Below are 17,155 nucleotides of genomic sequence, written 5' to 3' on the forward strand. Positions count from 1 at the left end.
TCCAACTGCCTGGGCAGGGGCAGAGGAGGGGCAGGACTGAGCTCTGCTCTGGGGGGAGCAGGGACAGCCCCCAGGGAATGGCTGGAGCTGTGTCAGGGCAGGCTCAGGGTGGAGCTCAGCAAAAGGTTCTTCCCCCAGAGGGTGGTTGGCACTGAACAGGCTCCCCAGGGCAGTGGGCACAGCCCTAAGGCTGCCAGAGCTCCAGAAGCATTGGGACAATGCTCTGCAGGAGAGGGTGGGATTGTTTGGGATGGTCCTGTGCAGGGCCAGGCGTTAGACTGGATGATCCTTGTCAGTCCCTTCCAACTCAGAACATTCTGTGATCCCATGGGACTGGAGCACAAGTGCTGTGAGGAGAGGCTGAGGGAGCTGGGGGGGCTCAGCCTGGAGAAGAGGAGGCTCAGGGGAGACCTCAGCACTCTCTGCAACTCCCTGACAGGAGGGGGGAGCCAGGTGGGGATTGGTCTCTTCTCCCAGGAACCAGCAGTAGGACAAGAGGGCTCGGTCTGAAGCTGTGCCAGGGGAGGTTTGGGTTGGATATGAGGAATAAAGTTTTTCCAGAGAGAGTGCTCAGCCATTGGAATGGGCTGCCCAGGGATGTGATGGATTCTCCGTCCCTGGAGGTGTTTAAGGACAGACTGGATGTGGTATCAGTGCCATGGGCTGGGAACCATGGCGGGGTTGGATCAAGGGTTGGACTCGTTGATCCCAGAGGTCCTTTCCAACCGGGCTGATTCCGTGATTCCATGGTTCTATGATGCCATGGCATCCCCAGCGCTCACAGCGCTGTCCCTGCCCAGCACACTCCATGCTCTGTCCCACACGGGGCCCCCCGACCCGGGGCCGCTCTGACGTCACGCCCGCTCCCCTCAGAGCCGCTCTGACGTCACCGCCCCGCCATGACGCCACACCGCCATCCCCGGCGGGGCCGCTCCCGGCAGCCCCCGCGCACAAGATGGCGGCGCGGGGCGGCGGGCGGTGAGGGGGGCGGGCAGGATGACCTACACGGCCGAGCAGCTGGACGGGGTGCGGCGGTGAGCGGGGCCGGGGGTCGGGGGGAGTGGGGCCGGGGGTCGGCGGTGGGGGGGGCGGGCTGGGGGAGCGGGCCCCGGGATAACCGTGTGTCGGCCGCCAGGATCAAGCGGTGCCGGGACTACTACGAGATCCTGGGCGTGGGCCGGGACGCCGGCGAGGAGGAGCTGAAGCGCGCGTACCGCAGGCTCGCCCTCAAGTTCCACCCCGACAAGAACCGAGCGCCCGGGGCCACCGAGGCCTTCAAAGGTGAGCGGGCTCCGTGAGGGGCCCGGGGGGCTCCGTGAGGGGCCCGGGGGGCTCCGTGAGGGCCGAGCGGCCGCACCCGCAGAGGCCGCGGGTGCCACGGAGACACCACCGGACACACAGAACCCCTTGCGGCTCGGCAGGGTTTGCATTTTCCTCTGCAAAATACAGCATTTCCATCGGAAACCAAGGGAAATGTAGCCCAGGTCTCATTCCGAGAACTTCAGTGGCACGAGATGACAGGCCAGGGGGGAATGGGTTCACACTGACAGAGAGCCGGGTTCGATGGGGTATTGGGAAGAAATTCTTGTCTGTGAGGGTGGGCAGGCCCTGGCACAGGTTGCCCAGAGAAGCTGTGGCTGCCCCTGGATCCCTGGAAGTGTCCAAGGCCAGGTTGGATGGGGCTTGGAGCACCCTGAGCTGGTTGAAGGTGTCCCTGCAGGGGATGGAAGGAGATGAGCTTTCAGGTCCCTTCCAACCGAAACCATTCTGCAATTCCGTGACAGATTCAAAACAAGGCTTGGAGCTGACACTGGCCATGCAGCAGAATGGGGTGTTGTGTAATCAAAAACTGCTCCTTGTCAATAAATTTATATCTATATCTATGCAGGCATATAAAATTTAATCCCATATGCTGTGTCTGGACTTCTCAGAAAAATTGCAGTCCTGTGCTGACACTGTTGCCTTCTCAACTCTTACATCCTTTGCCCTTTCCGTGCTGTGTTGCAGCACAGCACGAGGAAAGCAAGCAATTCATTCATAGCCTGTTAAGGAGCTTCTGAAGGGCTTTTCTTTGTTTGTTTGTGTTTGGGTTGTAGTCCACAATGAACTTGTTCTGTCAGAGATCAAAGAGGAAGATGAACCAAACAAATACTTCTGGGTGGTTGGGTGTGAAGTGTGAAGTAGATGCACAGCTTCAGGAGCACCTCTGCCAGCAGGAAAAACTTGGGATATCGCTCTGCATTTTAATGAGTCTCTCCAGTTATTGACTTTGTGTGGTATATGGATTTGCACTTCTATAGCAGGGCTTGGTTTGAGCTGAGAAAATGTTACATTCTCCCCCAGTTTCTTGGCTGAAGTGGAGACTGAGCTCAGTTTTGTGAATATTTCAGCTCTCTCCATATACTTCAGCACTTCTCTTGGCATCAGTGGCAGCAGGAAGTAGTTTCCATCACAGGTAATTCCAGTGCTGTAACACTTCTTTTACAAAGGCAGTTCCTTTGAAAGTAACTCAATCTTTGGTCAAGCGTGACTTGATGCTTGTTTGGGTTTGTTATTTTTTTTTTGCTGCACTGCTTATACAAGTCCGAGCTCTGGAGATGTAACCCTTGTTTCGATTCCCTCCACAGCAATAGGCAATGCTTTTGCAGTTCTGAGCAATCCTGAGAAGAGGCTGCGGTACGATGAGCTGGGGAGCGACCAAGAGCATGTCAGCACCGACCAGGCCAGGCACTATAATTACTACACAGAGTTTGAAGCAGACATTACACCAGAAGAAATATTCAATGTGTTTTTTGGTGGGCATTTTCCTACAGGTCAGTGGTTTGGAAGTGCAGTGTGCTGACAGTAAACCCGAGGGAATGGCTGGAGCTGTGTCAGGGCAGGCTCAGGGTGGATCTCAGCAAAAGGTTCTTCCCCCAGAGGGTGGTTGGCACTGAACAGGCTCCCCAGGGCAGTGGGCACAGCCCCAAGGCTGCCAGAGCTCCAGGAGGCTTTGGATGATCCTCTGGGGCACAGGGGGTGACTCTTGGGGCTGGGCCTGTGCAGGGCCAGGGGTTGGACTGGATGATCCTTGTGGGTCCCTTCCAACTCAGCATATTCTGGGATTCTGTAAACCATACAGGAAGTTCAGCTTCCCTTGGTACTGTTCATGGAGTTGATTATACATCTGAAAAGAGAAGAAACCTTTCTGAAATTGTTTTCTGCTTTTCTTTTATTCCCTCCATCATCTGAAGCCAGCAGTAGCATGAGAGGTGAAATAAGGTGTGAGTGGGAAGGGATCAGAGGTGTCTGAGGTGCTGGCTGGACTCAGTCGCCTCAGAGGTCTTTTCCAACCTTAACCATTCCATGATTGGATTGTACTTTAGGCACTTCCAGCATTTCAGGCCAGCGTGGCACAGCTGCTGCAGTTGTGTTCTCAGTGCCCCTATAAGCAGGGAAGCTCCTGTGCCTTTCAGGCACATTCCTGTGTACTGGAATGAAATTCAAGCCTGGGAGCTCAGCAAGTGCTCCCTGCCAGGAGAGACTGTCCGTGGATATGCAGGATCCAGTTACACAGCAGTGGAGCTGCACCTGCAGTAGCTCCAGGCACGTCTCAGTCCAGCCTTGGCTTTTGTATTTGTAGGAAAAAGAGAAAGATACCACAAGATCTGTGGATTAAAAGTAACTCTGAAAGGTGTGGTGAGCTCAGGGGTGTTCCTACCAGGATTTAAGGAATTGCTTTAGCATTCCCGTAAACTTTTCCCCTCCCAGGTGTCACATAAAGTGACATACACACCACTTACCACAGCCTGAAGCTACAGATACAGGTAGTTACTTACCAGCTCCCCATAACCTTGGTGTGAGTGGTGCATCTTGCAGCCAAGGGGACCTCAGATTGTTCCCAAATTTGCATCAGTAAATGTGCAAAGTGAGCCAAACCCAGCACGGTGTAATTCCATCCAGAGTCTGCAAGTTTTCCATTCCTGGCTGTGCGAGGAGTTGCACCTGTGTGTGCCTTTTGTGGAACATTGCCCTTGTGGAATGGGACTGCTTGATAGCGTGGGGGACAGGGTTACTTGGAATTGAGGACAGGAAACTGAGGAGCTGCAGGAGGAATTTGGGCACTGGGCAGGGCAGGTTTGTCAGGGAGAGTGGCACGGAGGAGAAAGTGGGAATTTTGAGCCAAATGGCAAAGAATAAGGAAAGAAACAGGTATTTCATAGTAGCTGATGTTGGTAGTAAACAATGGTTTCCTCACCAAAAAAGTGTGTGATCTCAATTTTTGTACATTTTCCTAATGTAAAAGTAAGTTTTAAGTTATGGAAAATTACCAGTTTAGCAATTTTCCAAATAGGGAAAGTCCTCACAGTTTCTACTTAGCAAGAGAATTGCTTGTAAGAGGTAGTTGGTATAAAGAGAACATTTCTTAAACTGTTGTAGCACTAAGTAGGACTTGCCTGAGCTGAAGTTCGTGCTGGTGTTTGTTTTTTGACACCTTGCTGTCACCAGGCTCTCTGGAAATCCAAATTAGAGGTGTTGGTGTTGTATGGCATTGGTGGGCAGGTTTATGGCTTTATTTTTACTGGGCAGTTTTCCTCTGTGGATATTCAGGGGGGAAATATTTAAAGTTAAAATGGTAACTGTGATAAAACTCCAAGGAGATTCCACATGGCACAGTTCTAAGGGAGAGAGGCTACAAGTTCAGTGTCCTTCTCATAAGAAATAAATGCACACGGAGGGAAAGAAACTCCTGGCAGAAATTCTTGGAGAAACTTGGAATTCGGGATAACTCTTTTCTAGACACCCTGTAAAAGCCATTCTTCTATTCCAAAACTTGCTTCTTTTGTCATAGCTTGGTAAAATACTGTCTTTTTTCCAAAAAGAAACTTTCCTCCTTGGAGACAGCCTGGCTTGGATCACTGTTGGAGCTCTGAGGGCACACGTGCCGTGGAAAAATCCTTGAACAAGCAGTGGAACAGAGGTTTAACACAACAGCAAAGGTCACCTTCACCCAGGTTTCTTGCAGACTTCTTTGGGAAACTCAGAAAAGGACAGTGGAAGAGTGTAAAATCATGTGACATCTTTCCCAGGGCTTAAAAATAGATTTGCATTTCTGTTGTGATGATAAGCCACAGATTTCCAATTCTCTAACACAAAGACATGCTGAATTTCAAAGGAGGAGAGCAAAGCTATTATTAAGATATTCATATGGTGATACAATCAGAGTTGGAGCTTCAAATCGAAGCAGCACATGCAATTCTTTCCTCATTTTAGAATTTTTAAAAATAAATCAACTGCATTCTATGAGCAAGAAAGGAAATCCTGAATTGTTCTCCGTTTTTTACTCGAAAAGCTATTTTTTTAAAATCTCTTTCCTTATGATAAAATAATTAGGCGAAGCCATTAATGGCTTGAAGGCAGAGGAAATAGAAATGAGTAGAAGACCCCATTCAGTAATTATGGGAGGCTGTAATTCATGGCCTGAGCCTGGAGAAGCAAATTCATTTTCCTGCCACAGCCCTGCAAGTGAATGTGACAAAACCAGCATTAAAATATGAGATACAATCATAAAAATCTGAACATGTCTCTGCAGTTTGATTTAAATTAAGATGGGCTTGGGGCACACTTTACAATTTCTCTGGTAGGCTTTTTGGAATGACATGTTTTGTCATTTAAATCGGAGGTTGGCTATGCTTTCTAGCGTGAGGTCTCACAGATGTAATCAGGCTGTGTGGTATCCACCTGGATAACTAAACAGGCACTGAGGAGTGCAGGTGAGTGCCATGACCCAGGACTTTTCTTTTCCAGGAAATATCCATATGTTCTCCAATGTAGCCAGGGATGCACACTATTACCCACGGAGGCACCGCACCGAGAGGGCGTGGACACAGGAGCAGGAGGAGGAAGACAACAGGCCACAGGTAGCCAGGAGGAGGCATCTCCTGGGCTAAAGTATCTCACCAGACTGAGGGAGACCTGAAGCCAAGGACAAACCTTCCCATGCTTGAGTTCTCACTGTTTATTCTCAAGCGCTGCACCCACAGGGGATGTTTTTTATGTGACTAGATTGGCTTTTATTAATCACTACTTTAAAAATACTTTCTATTTATAGGATTACAGGCCTTCCAGTTTCTGCCATCCAGGCCTTTGCTGCTGCTGCTTTTTTCAATGGTAATGGGTATGGAAGCACTGGCTTTTGCTGTTTGTCCTCAAGGTGTATTTAAGCCTTCAGTAGATGAGCAGCCAGGTGCTGCACAGGCCTCTTCCAGCCCGGGCAGGATGGCTCTGGGATACATTTCTACCAATTGAGACCTCCAGATGAGACAGGGTGTCTTTTGTTGCCAGTGCACATACACGTGTGCCACCTGCCCTGGCAGAATCTCCCTCTGGAGACAGTCTGCTAACCTTGGGATCATTCTCCAAGGAAGATGAGTTTTCCCTTGTGAGTCTCTTAGTCAGCCTCTGGAAAAAAAGAAACGGATACAGCTGACAGCAGACACAGGGCAATTGAATTCCACCTGCATCAGGAATCCTCGTTGCTGTCTGAGGGCAGAGGGCAAAGCCTGAATAGCTGCCTGGTGTATTTTCTTCCTCCTAGCATTTTAGAGACCAGTTTAGAAGGAAATCAGAAAGCAGGAAGAAAGATCTGTGTTTTCCCTTTGATACTTTTTCACTCTTGTTGTGTCTGCATCCTGTCCCAAGTTACAGCACATGTGGTCTCTCCACCCTTTACTGCTCAGCCATTAAATCCAGTGCTTGAGCAGAGGTTGAGATCTTTAGAATGGGTGTAGCAAAGTTCAGAGTGCCTGGGAAGCTGTAGAACATGGGAATTGCAGTGTGTTCCTGCAGGTTGGATTGTCAGCTGGGCACTGACAGTGCTGTGGGTGTCTATGGCCTTGTGGAGGAAAAGATAATTGAAAGAAAATGGTTTTCAAGAGATTTCTGAGATTATTAATAAAGGTTATTTTGAAACTACAATGTCATCCCTCTCAAAATCCCAAAATACTTCCTCTTTCTTTCAGTTTACGTTGTTGATCTGTGATAGATTGCCTGGTTTCTGTGAACAGATGTCTCTTTTTCCATCTCTGTCTTTCCTTGACTACTAATTCTTGTTGTTCTTTTCAGAATTCTTATTCTGCATTTATCCAGTTGATGCCAGTTTTCATCATCATAGTAGTGTCAGTGATAACCCAGCTGATGGCCACCAACCCTCCCTACAGCTTATTCTACAAGTCGTAAGTGCTTTAAAAACACATTTTTCTACTCTTGCTATTTGCAGTATGGAGGCAGAAGGAAGTTGGATTTGATAGCAAAATTCATGTTAATGTTCTGCTCTTTCTAGTAAGTGTTATCCATTTGTAAATAGGGAGATACCAACAGTCTGCCCTGACGAGTTTCCCCGAGCTGTGGAGTTAGCTGTGGTGAGCTTTGTTGCTGAACAAAGAGAGGCACCAGGCCAGAAACCTTCCTCAGCTGGTGTGAAGTGGCTTTGCACTGTGATACAGATCAGCCTTTGGTCTCCCCAGCCCCCGCAATCTGTGGACCACCACTGAGGTTCCTCTGGAAAGCAGTTAAATAGTGAAGCCCGTGGTTTGCAGTATGAATCCAAGTCTGCTCTGGAGCATGAATTCCACTGGAAGCTCCACAAATCATTAAAGCCTTGAAATGCCCTGGTTTAATTTCTGTAGAGGAGCAGGACCCTGGGGAGCTGGTCAGCTCCACAAGCAGAAGGACCACACCACCAGAGCTGCTGTCATTGAGTTTGTGAGGCAGAGGAAATACAGTGCTGGGAGGAAGGAATCTCTCTCATGGAAAAGAGCTCACCTTCACTGGCTCTTACCGAGCCAGAAGTAGGATTGGCAGGTTTTGGGGAACCAGCAGAGAGCTCCAAACACACCCCTTGCTCCCTTCTAGGAGTAGAACTGAGGTCTAGGTCTGTCTCCTCCCTCCGCTGTCAGAGTAGCCCAGCACCCCTCATCGTTTTGCCACAAGATGTCAGTGTGAGGCCCTCACAGTAAAGCAAGAGGGTGGTTGTTTTTCGGGTGGTTTTTTTTCCAGGGAGTGTTTTTGCTATCTGGCAGTCCCATGTGGAACCTCCCACGCTGCCCCCACAGCAGCTGATCTCTCCTGCTTTTCTTCACTGCCTCCCCTTCTCCTGCTGATGTGAGATAGGCAGGCCTGAGCCTGGCACACAGTTAGGTCATTTCTCTAAATCATAGCCTTAAAAAACAGCTTAAAAACTGGAAGAAATTGTTTCTTTAAAGAGAGTGGACACCTCTGAGATAGTGAGAGAGAAGGAAGAGAGGAGTCCAGAAAGAAGGGGCAAACAGGATTCCATTGAGTAGAGTGTAACCTTTGTGTTTTGGCTGCCTGCCTCTGTCTGTGGGCAGTGGTTTGAGCAAATGCCTGGGTATCTGTGCTCAAATAAGGAAATTCAGTCTAAGAGTGGAGTTTGATCCAGTGGCTGTGTCAGGGGGGCTAATTCTTCCCCACTTTGCTTACTGATGATTATAAAACCCTGGAGAAAAGTATAATTAGAATCTCCCCTGCTAATTTTTAGTTCTACTAAAGGATCCAGAAAATAGGAAAATCCAGAGCCAATTGCATTGTGCCCCAAGTCTTTATAATCTCTACCTTTGTTATCAATCCCCATGGATTTCTGGACTGAGCTTGCCAGGAATCCCCAGCAAACAGAAGGAAGTGTGTGGAGAGTTCACAGTTAAAATTTGCTCTGACATTTTGGAAGTGTCTGGGGCGAGCTGTTGGGAACAAACACAGTATTCAAAAGGAAGAGTGTCAGTTCTTTGTAGGTATTTCCAAACATTAGATATTTTCCTGTGGTTTTAGCAGGGGGGTGGATTCTGTTTGTAATGCACAGCTTGCTGTGCCCGAGACTTGTAATTTCCTTACTGGATGGTTGAGGGAGCCATAATCCTGCAGAAATGAACTGTAAAAACATGGCTCTGAATACTGTCCTCTGGAAATGCCAGTGTGGGGAAACAGCTCTTGATTTCTTGAGGATTGATCTGCTCAAACATCTGGTTTCTCTGTGTGTCTGCAGGTCCATCGGCCACGTCATTATCAGAGAAACAGAGAACTTGCAGGTGCCTTACTATGTCGATAGAAACTTTGAGAAGAATTATCAAGGAGCAGAACTCCAAGAGCTCGAGAAGACAGTTGAAAAGGATTACATAGACTATATTCAGACCAGCTGCTGGAAGGAGAAACAGCAAAGTAAGTTGTTTCTGTCCCAGGTGTGTGCCTGGGAACCCGCCAGGGGCTGGGCGGTGGCTGCGCCTCACAAAGCACTGCTGGTTTTAGCCTGAGTTTCCAAAGCTCACAACATCTCAACCTTGCACTGCTTTGAGATGTCTCACATCTGCTCTTAACACTGAATTTGCTTTTCTTGAGATCTGTCAAAATACATTCTAAGTGATGTTGAGAGATGAGTGGAAAGTAGATGTCACCATTTGAGACCTTTTTTTTTTCCGCTCAGTTTTTATGCTCGAATAACCTTTAGTGATGATGTTTTCAACACTGAACCCACCACATTTATCTAGCCCTGACAGATTGTTAGGCCAGAAAAGATCTTGAGACATCACCTATTCCATGTTTCCTTTGCTGGAGCAGACTGGCTCCAGGAGAAGTTTCTCTGGCTCTTTCCTTAAAGCTTCCCCAGCGGAGCCTGTAGCCTGTCCGGGTGCTCTTGGCTCGCTTGAGTGGGCTCTGTTCCTGGTATCAGTTTCCAGAGCTGTGCTTCCGTGCTCAGTTTGTGTGTTATTTGCATTTTCTATCTTTAGATGAGTTTGAGATCATGTTTTTCACCACAGTCAAGTCTTTTAAAAACAAGAATTGAGTGCAGGAAGGGAGAACACAGATGTGAGCATTTGAAATCGTTATTCTCAATCAGCCATGAGTCACTCAGTGATGTGAATAAAGGCACGTGAACCCTATATTTTAAGGCATTTTACCCCCATATTGCATTACTTAACTATTAATTACTGCTAATCTGGTTCACTGAAAACAGAGCAAATACCTGCTTCTTTGGGAAACAACAAAAATAAAATTACAAGGAGTAGCTGATGTTGGAATGTTGTGACAGATTTTTTTTCAGCTAAAAACCTCATCAGCTTTACACGAGTAAACACAAAGTGCTGCTGTGTGTAAAGGAAACTGGAACAAGTTGTGTCTGTGACAATGTTCAATAGCAAACTGCTTTCACACACTGATGGGGCTTTCTAAATTACTCTATGTAAAACAGTCCTCAGCACACTGCTGAAAGGTGCCTTTGCACTTGTTTTCAGTTTCTTTACCAGTTGCTGCATCATGGAAACACAGTTTGTCTAAACAAGACTTGTTTAACCCTACAGGAGAGGTAGCAGTAGTGTTGCTGACTCCAGACTCTTAACAGGTTTCTCATGGGAAGACTTATTTTGGTTTAAAACTTAGAAGTTACCAATGCTGCTTTGAAGAGAAATAAACAGACATAGGCTCTGAAGTTAAAAAGGAAAAGAACCCATAATACAAGACCACAAAAATCCTGAAGTTTTTTGTGTGCTCAACTTGTGGCCTTTGAGCATTTGTGGCTGGCAGGAGCAGCCTCTAAGTTTAATTTTCTGTTAATACCCATAAATGTAGGCTTGCTATAGGGAGAGAGCTTTTCTTGGACACAAATCCTTTTAATTGATGTTGTGCAACTGAAAGTTGTCTCTCTCATGTAGACCTGGAGCTAAGGAGAGCCAAGCCCCAAAATAAGGACAAGGTTTGGGAGTCGTAAGAGGGACCAGTTGTCAGAGAGGGGGAGATGATCCAGCAGGGAATGCCAAGTGCCTGCCAAGCCCTGCTCCTCCAAAGCCCTGTACACTTAGAGATTGTATTAGTCACCCGTCTGCAAATACATTTACAGTGTCCACGATTAGCAGGAGCCTGAGGACACCACTGTAATTAAAACTAAGCATTTTCAGAGTGACTCCATCCAGAGCAGTGAGTAGGTAAGGGGCACAGCTGAGGTTGGACTCGCTTTGTAAAAATAAACTGTGAATAGAGTGCAGAGTGCTGGGGAAAAGCTCTGGAGATGTTGAGGCTGTTCGTAGTCAGCTGTTGCTCTGCAGCATTGGCCTCTTAATCCTTGTTGAAGTGTTTGACTTGGTGTGATCAGCTTTTTGTCAGTTGAATGTCTATTAACAGTACATTTGTTGTGTTTACTGAGGGTGCATTTCTCCTTAGCACCAGCAAAATGGACACAGATAAGTTACTCAGGAACAGTTTGGTTTTAAAGTCCTTGATTTTATGACTTGGAAAGTGCTACTTGGTGTTCATCAACCTGAAAGAAAACTTTAAAAGTAACAGGTTGGTATTTTGTTCAACCAGTTGCTTTTATAGTGCTGCACTAAACAGGACTCTCCTTCTCAGCAGAGCAGTGTGAAAGTTGTGTGTGCTCTGGGTTTGGGTCTTCTGAAACCTCTGGCACAGTTAAGTACAAAAAGCACATCCTAGGTTTTTACAGGAATGTTTCAGCTGGGATAGCACAGTTGTAAAGTGAGGCTCCAAAGAGCTCCAGGTCACAAAGAGGCAACTGAACACAGAGAGAATCAGGATATGTGTCATGGAATCATGGGATGGTTTGGCTTGGAAGGGACCTTAAAGTTTATCCAGTTCCACCCCCTGCCATGGGCAGGGACACCTTCCAATAGCCCAGGTGGCTCCAAGCCCCATCCAACCTGGCCTGGAACACTTCCAGGGATCCAGGGGCAGCCACAGCTTCTCTGGGCAACCTGTGCCAGGGCCTGCCCACCCTCACAGCCAAGAATTTCTTCCCAATATCCAGTCTAAACGTAGCCAAAATTCAGTATTCTGGAATGTCCTTAAAGAGAAAAGTTCAAAGGAACAACTCTAGAAGATTGAAACCCACAAGGAGAAGATGTGATGGAATAAACCCTGTCAAAAGTGCAGAGAACAATTTTTCCCAATTGGATAAGTGGAAATTGAGATTCTCCACTGCACAATTCCAGGGACTCTGGACTCAGAGACATTTACTGGTTTTGCTGGAGGCGTGTCAAGGCTGTGTGCCCAGCACTGCCTGAGTGGCGTTTGGGTTATAAACCTGTCAATGGGTTCCTGCTCTGAAATGAACTGTTCATGCCTGACAGTTTGTGAAGCTTTTCAGTAAGTGGGTGGAGGGTTAAATGGCTTTAAATTTCAGTGGCACAGGGACACAGGGCGTAAGGCATGAAAGGACCTATTGAAGTTCTTTCCACTCTGAATAATTTTGTGAAATGAGGGGCTTGTGAGGTGTATAAAAGCTCTTTGAAAAATTGAGTGTCATCAGGTAGCCTGTGCTTACGGAAGGGTTGACCTTTTCAGAAGTAAATTACTGCTGTTCTCCTCAGTGCATCTAATCCTGCAGCTAAATTATTCTTCAGGGAGAAAGCTATATTAAGACTTCCTTAGCTAATCAGCAAAAGAAACTTCTCTGAATTACTGGGGGGAAATAATTTAAACAATGGGATTATTTCAGTTTAATGTTGCTTTTGAGAAGAAGGGGAACAAATATGCAAAGAACATTTGAGATGGTTAATGAAAGGGCACAGAGGCCTTTCAGACAAGTCCCTCGGGTAACTCTTCACCTCCTTGGATTCAATACCCAGCAAAATTAGAATTAACAAGTGCCACAAGGGCAACAAAGCACTGAGAAACAGTTCTTAAAAGGAGGCTCACGGCTTCATCCTAATACGTTTGTTTTTTTTTTTTTTCATCTTTCAGAGTCTGACTTGTCCAATTTGGCCAAGCTCTACAGAGATGAGAGGTTAAAACAGAAAGCAGAATCCCTGAAACTTGAGCACTGTGAGAAGCTCTCCAGTCTGATTGGGATGCACAAAGGAGGCTGAGCAGGATGCACACACTCCATAGTTTTATTTATTGCTGTTTTAAGTTATGTTTTTATTTTCCTTTGTATAAAAAGGGAAGGAGTCTATTGTAAGGAGTGGATATTGGAGTCCTTCTGCACGTAGTGCAGAGAAGGGCCAGCACGAGCTGCGGAGCTGCTGTTTGCTGTAATATATCCTGTACATTAGATTCAGTTCCAAGGACCAGTGGCACTTTGTACCTTCATTCGAGGGAGATGCTCTTAGTTGGGGACCCCTCTGCATCGGTGGTTTGTGTGCCATCCAAACTGTGTGTGCTTCCAGGAGAGCAGGCACACGCCTTGGCTTTCCCTGTTTTCTGTGGAGCTGCAGTGCAGAGGATCCCGTGGACAGTGCTGTGCACAGTGCTGAGTGTAGCTCCAGTGTCCTGTGCAGTGGTGAGGGCAGGAGGGACAGGTACCTGCCCCAGGTGAGCACCTGGGCACACTCCAGCTCTCCCTCTGTCCAAGGGACTGGACCCTGTGCTGCTCCAAGGGGGGCCGTGCCCGTCCTGCTCCGTGTGACACCACCACGACCCAGAAGATGGGAGTGGGAACTGCACCAATTGCAGTGGCTGCAAAACTGTAAGGAAAGAACAACCATGTTGATTTTCTCATCTGTTTTTAGTGGCATATTTTGAAGCTGGCTGTTCCATTCTGACTTGGATCTGCACACTCTTCTCCAGCTGCTCCAGGGGCCCTGCTTTTCCTGATACAGTTCTCATGTAGCATATTTTGACTCTGCTGAGCAGTTATGAATGTTTCACTGTAGACATCAGTATTGCAAAGAAAAAGATCCATGTGGTAGTGTCCTGTTTTTTCTTGATCCTCCTTTCCAAAGTCAGGCCTTGAGGAGCAGGCTGAGGCTGGCTGTACCCATGAGCAGCAGAGACCGGTGTTACTGCAGCTGAGCTCCAGTTTCTCTGGTGGGTGCCATGGATGTGTGCCAGGCATGGAATGACCTGTTCTTCCAGGGTGGGGGGCTGGGGGCAGCCAGGGCACAGCACTGCTCCCCTCTGACCTTGGAATGGGTGTCAGTGAGACCTGAGCAAGGCTCTGGTGTGGCCCCATTCCTAAAACCCGCTACAGGATGCACTGATGGCCTTGCCTGAAACCTAGGGAGCAAAGTGCTCCAAAGTTTGGGAAATGCCAGGATTAAACCTGTCTTTAAAGCTTAGACTTCAGGTGTCCATATGCTCTGCTGAGGGGCCCTGGGGGCTGGGACTGGCACTGTGGGTACCACAGTGTCCCCTCCATGTCCCTGTCCTGTCCACACAGCAGGGGGAGGTTGGGCAGCAAACAAATTTGGAGGAAAAGAAGCTTTTCTGGGGCCTGCACTGGAATTTGGGGTTTCTGTCAGGGATTTGACGCTTGGGGTCCTGCACAGGAGCCAGACACATTCCAGATGTGATGAGAACATTCCAAGTAGGGCAGTAGTGCTGCTGTGGAGTGGTGGTGTGTCAAGAATGGAAAAAAAAATCAACAAAGTAACTCCTTAAATTATATATTAGCATTAACATTTGTATCCTGTGTGTAGGAAACCTTATAGGAGCAGGGGGGAAAGTTGAGCAGAGTTTGTTGGGCACCTGGGATGGGAAGAGCACCAGTGCAAAGGGCATTTTGAGTGGGTTGGTGCCAGCCTGCGAAGGTTCATTATTCCAGGAGGGGGGCTGGATTGATTATTAAGGGTTGATTATTCCAGGATGGGGGCTGGCAGAGCAGGCAGTCTTAGTTCTGGTATTTCCCACCTTTGAGCATGAGTGTGTACAGAAAGCAAAATTAATGTTGCTTTTTATCTAATAAATAGCTTGTAGAGTATATTAGGCATCTGTTCAAGTGGCTGGACCTGGTTCTAGGGTTGGTATCTTCCCCGACCTTCCTGTGGGAGTCCCAGGGCTGTAGAGGGATACAGGTGGGGAGACCAAAGCAAGGGACTTCCCTGGACCTGCCGTGTCCTGACGGAGCTTGAACTCACACACAGCATTTTGCACTGGAACCAGATCACACCTTTCCATCCAGAGATCTCCAAGGACTTGATGGAGGTGGGGACCTCCTGTGGGAAGCACAGTCATACAGAGTCTTCTCTGGAATTAGGAAGGGGGCTGAAATGGAGCAGGAGGTGAGACTGGGAGGTAAAATCATTTCCCAAAGCAATAAGAGTTCTTTGTTCATACTGGCCGTGTCAGGTGCTGTGTGTGCTGGGAGGGGCCTGTGGCTCGGGGTGTCTGTGACAAACGGGACAAGCCGTGTCTGTACAGGCATCCTGCTCCACAGGGAAAAGGAGAGTCCTCGCTGGAGCCCCTGGGTGGAAATGTATCCCTGCCCTTCTCCAAAGGTGCTCGTGCTCCTTGTTTCTGGGTCAGAGTAAGAGAGGGAAAGATGTTCCTGAGTAGGAGGCTCGGAGCGGGGGTGCCCCTGTTCCCCGGGAACACCGAGCACTGGGAAATGCTCTCTGTGTGTGGATGTATTTGGGGTTTTTAAATTAAAGACGTGACATCTCTGGCTGTACGTGCCGTGGTCTGGAAGGAGGGGCAGTGGGAGTGTCCCGGGCGGGATGGCGGGGCCGGGCCCGGCGCTGGTGGAGCGGTGCGGGACGTGGCGGCGGGCGGGGAGGCCCTGGGGCTGCTGCGGGACCGGCACAGGGCCGGGATTGGGATCGGGTCGGAACTGCCCCTGTCCCTGTCCCTGTCCCTGTCCCAGCAGCGGGAGGGGGGCTGGGGCGGGGCTTGCTCAGAGCCCGCCTGCTGGGGCGGGGTCTGTTCGGGTCACACCCCTCCCCCGGGCGGCACGCGGTGCTGGGACCTGCGGGAATGGGAAGGGGAAGGGGAAGGGGAGAGGGGTAGCGAGGCAGGGGCCTGGGAGTGGGATGGGGCGCTGGGAACAGGACAGGGGGCGGGGAGAAGAGCAGGCGGAGCAGAGCAGGAGTCTGAGAGTGGGGCTCGGGGCTGGAAATGGGGCTGGGAGCGGGGCAGTGGGGAGCAGGGCAGGAGGAGCGGGACCAGGGGATGGAGTTAGGGGTGCCTATCAAAGCCCTGCCGTGGCACCTCCTGGCTGCAGGACCCTCCTGCCCTGCTCTAGCCCAGCCTGGGCCCGCACTCCGGGCCGGGGCTCTCTGGCACACAGCCCTGGCACCTGCCTGGGCAGCACCCCGTGCCTCGCAGGGCAGCCCCGTGACATCTCCACACGGGGGGGAGGTGGAAGGGTCCCTCTGAGCTGTTCGTGCCTGCCCCGGGCTCACGCAGCAGTCCCGGGGTGTCGCAGTGCCCGAGCTCTGCCAGGGCTGCCCAGATCCTGACTGAACTCCAGGGGTGGCTCTGACAGCCAAGCTGAGCCCGTGTTTCCTGCTCCTCCGGAGCTGCAAAAAGTAGCTCCACCGTGGGAGAGGCACATCCTGCTTTGGGCAGCTGCCAGCAGCTTCATCCTCCTCCTACACCAGCGCTAAGGTGAGTGAGCACACACCGAGCTGGCACCAAATCCAGGTTAATAAGCAAATGTAGTGGTGAGCTGCAGGCAAGACTACGCTGGCTTAAACATAAATCAGTATTTAATTAGCAAGGCTGGCTCAGCCTGGTCCACCCACTGTTCTGTAATGTGTTTGTGCCCGAGGCTCCCACGCACACCCCGACCTCCTCTGGGTTCTGGAAGGTTTATCTGCAACCTCTGACCCTAAACCAGTTGGACCTCGGTTGGCAAGAGGACAAGAGGGTCTCCATGCCCTCCTCTCTTTGCTGTTTGCAAATCAGGAGCCACACCGAGGGCAGGGAGGAATCCCAGGACCAGGAGGAGGAGACGCTGGAGTGTGGCCCTGGCCCAGGAGTTCCTGCAGCCTCAGGCGGAGAGATGGGACTGCCCAGCCCATTCCCACTGTGCTCCCACAGCACACCCAGACGGGTTGTTCAGGGCAAGACTGGGATCACCACCCTCACAGCCAAGAATTCCTTCCCAGTATCCCATCTAACCCTGCCCTATGGCAGTTTGAAGCCATTCCCCCTTGTCCTGGCACTCCAGGCCCTTGTCCCAAGTCCCTCTCCAGCTCTCTTGGAGCCCCTTTAGGAACTTGAAGGGGCTCTCAGGTCTCCCCAGAGTCTTCTCCTCTCCAGGCTGAGCAATCCCAGCTGTCCCAGCCTTTCCTCCCAGCAGAGCTGCTCCAGCCTCTGCCCATCTTGGTGCCTCCTCTGGACTCTCTGCAGCAGCTCCATGTCCTTGCTGTGCTGTTCCCAGGGCTGGAGCAGCTCTGCAGGGGGGTCTCCCCTGAGGGGCAGAGGGGCAGAATCC

The 17,155-nt window shown here is 49.7% G+C and overlaps 1 protein-coding gene across 1 annotated transcript; it reads left to right on the top strand.

Moving 5' to 3' along the window:
- Positions 1-932: 932 nt before the first annotated feature.
- Positions 933-13,067, top strand: DNAJC18 (DnaJ heat shock protein family (Hsp40) member C18). The gene is made up of 7 exons (XM_027899966.1): positions 933-1,034; positions 1,136-1,281; positions 2,628-2,813; positions 5,788-5,900; positions 7,105-7,214; positions 9,041-9,213; positions 12,742-13,067. The coding sequence occupies exons 1-7, from the start codon at positions 997-999 to the stop codon at positions 12,864-12,866; spliced, it is 891 nt and encodes a 296-aa protein (XP_027755767.1). The 5' UTR covers positions 933-996; the 3' UTR covers positions 12,867-13,067.
- Positions 13,068-17,155: the final 4,088 nt, after the last annotated feature.

The sequence above is a fragment of the Empidonax traillii genome, unplaced genomic scaffold, assembly GCF_003031625.1.
Source record: "Empidonax traillii isolate 1590-97213 ecotype Southwest subspecies unplaced genomic scaffold, ASM303162v1 scaffold697:size334835, whole genome shotgun sequence".
Taxonomy (NCBI): Eukaryota; Metazoa; Chordata; class Aves; order Passeriformes; family Tyrannidae; genus Empidonax; species Empidonax traillii.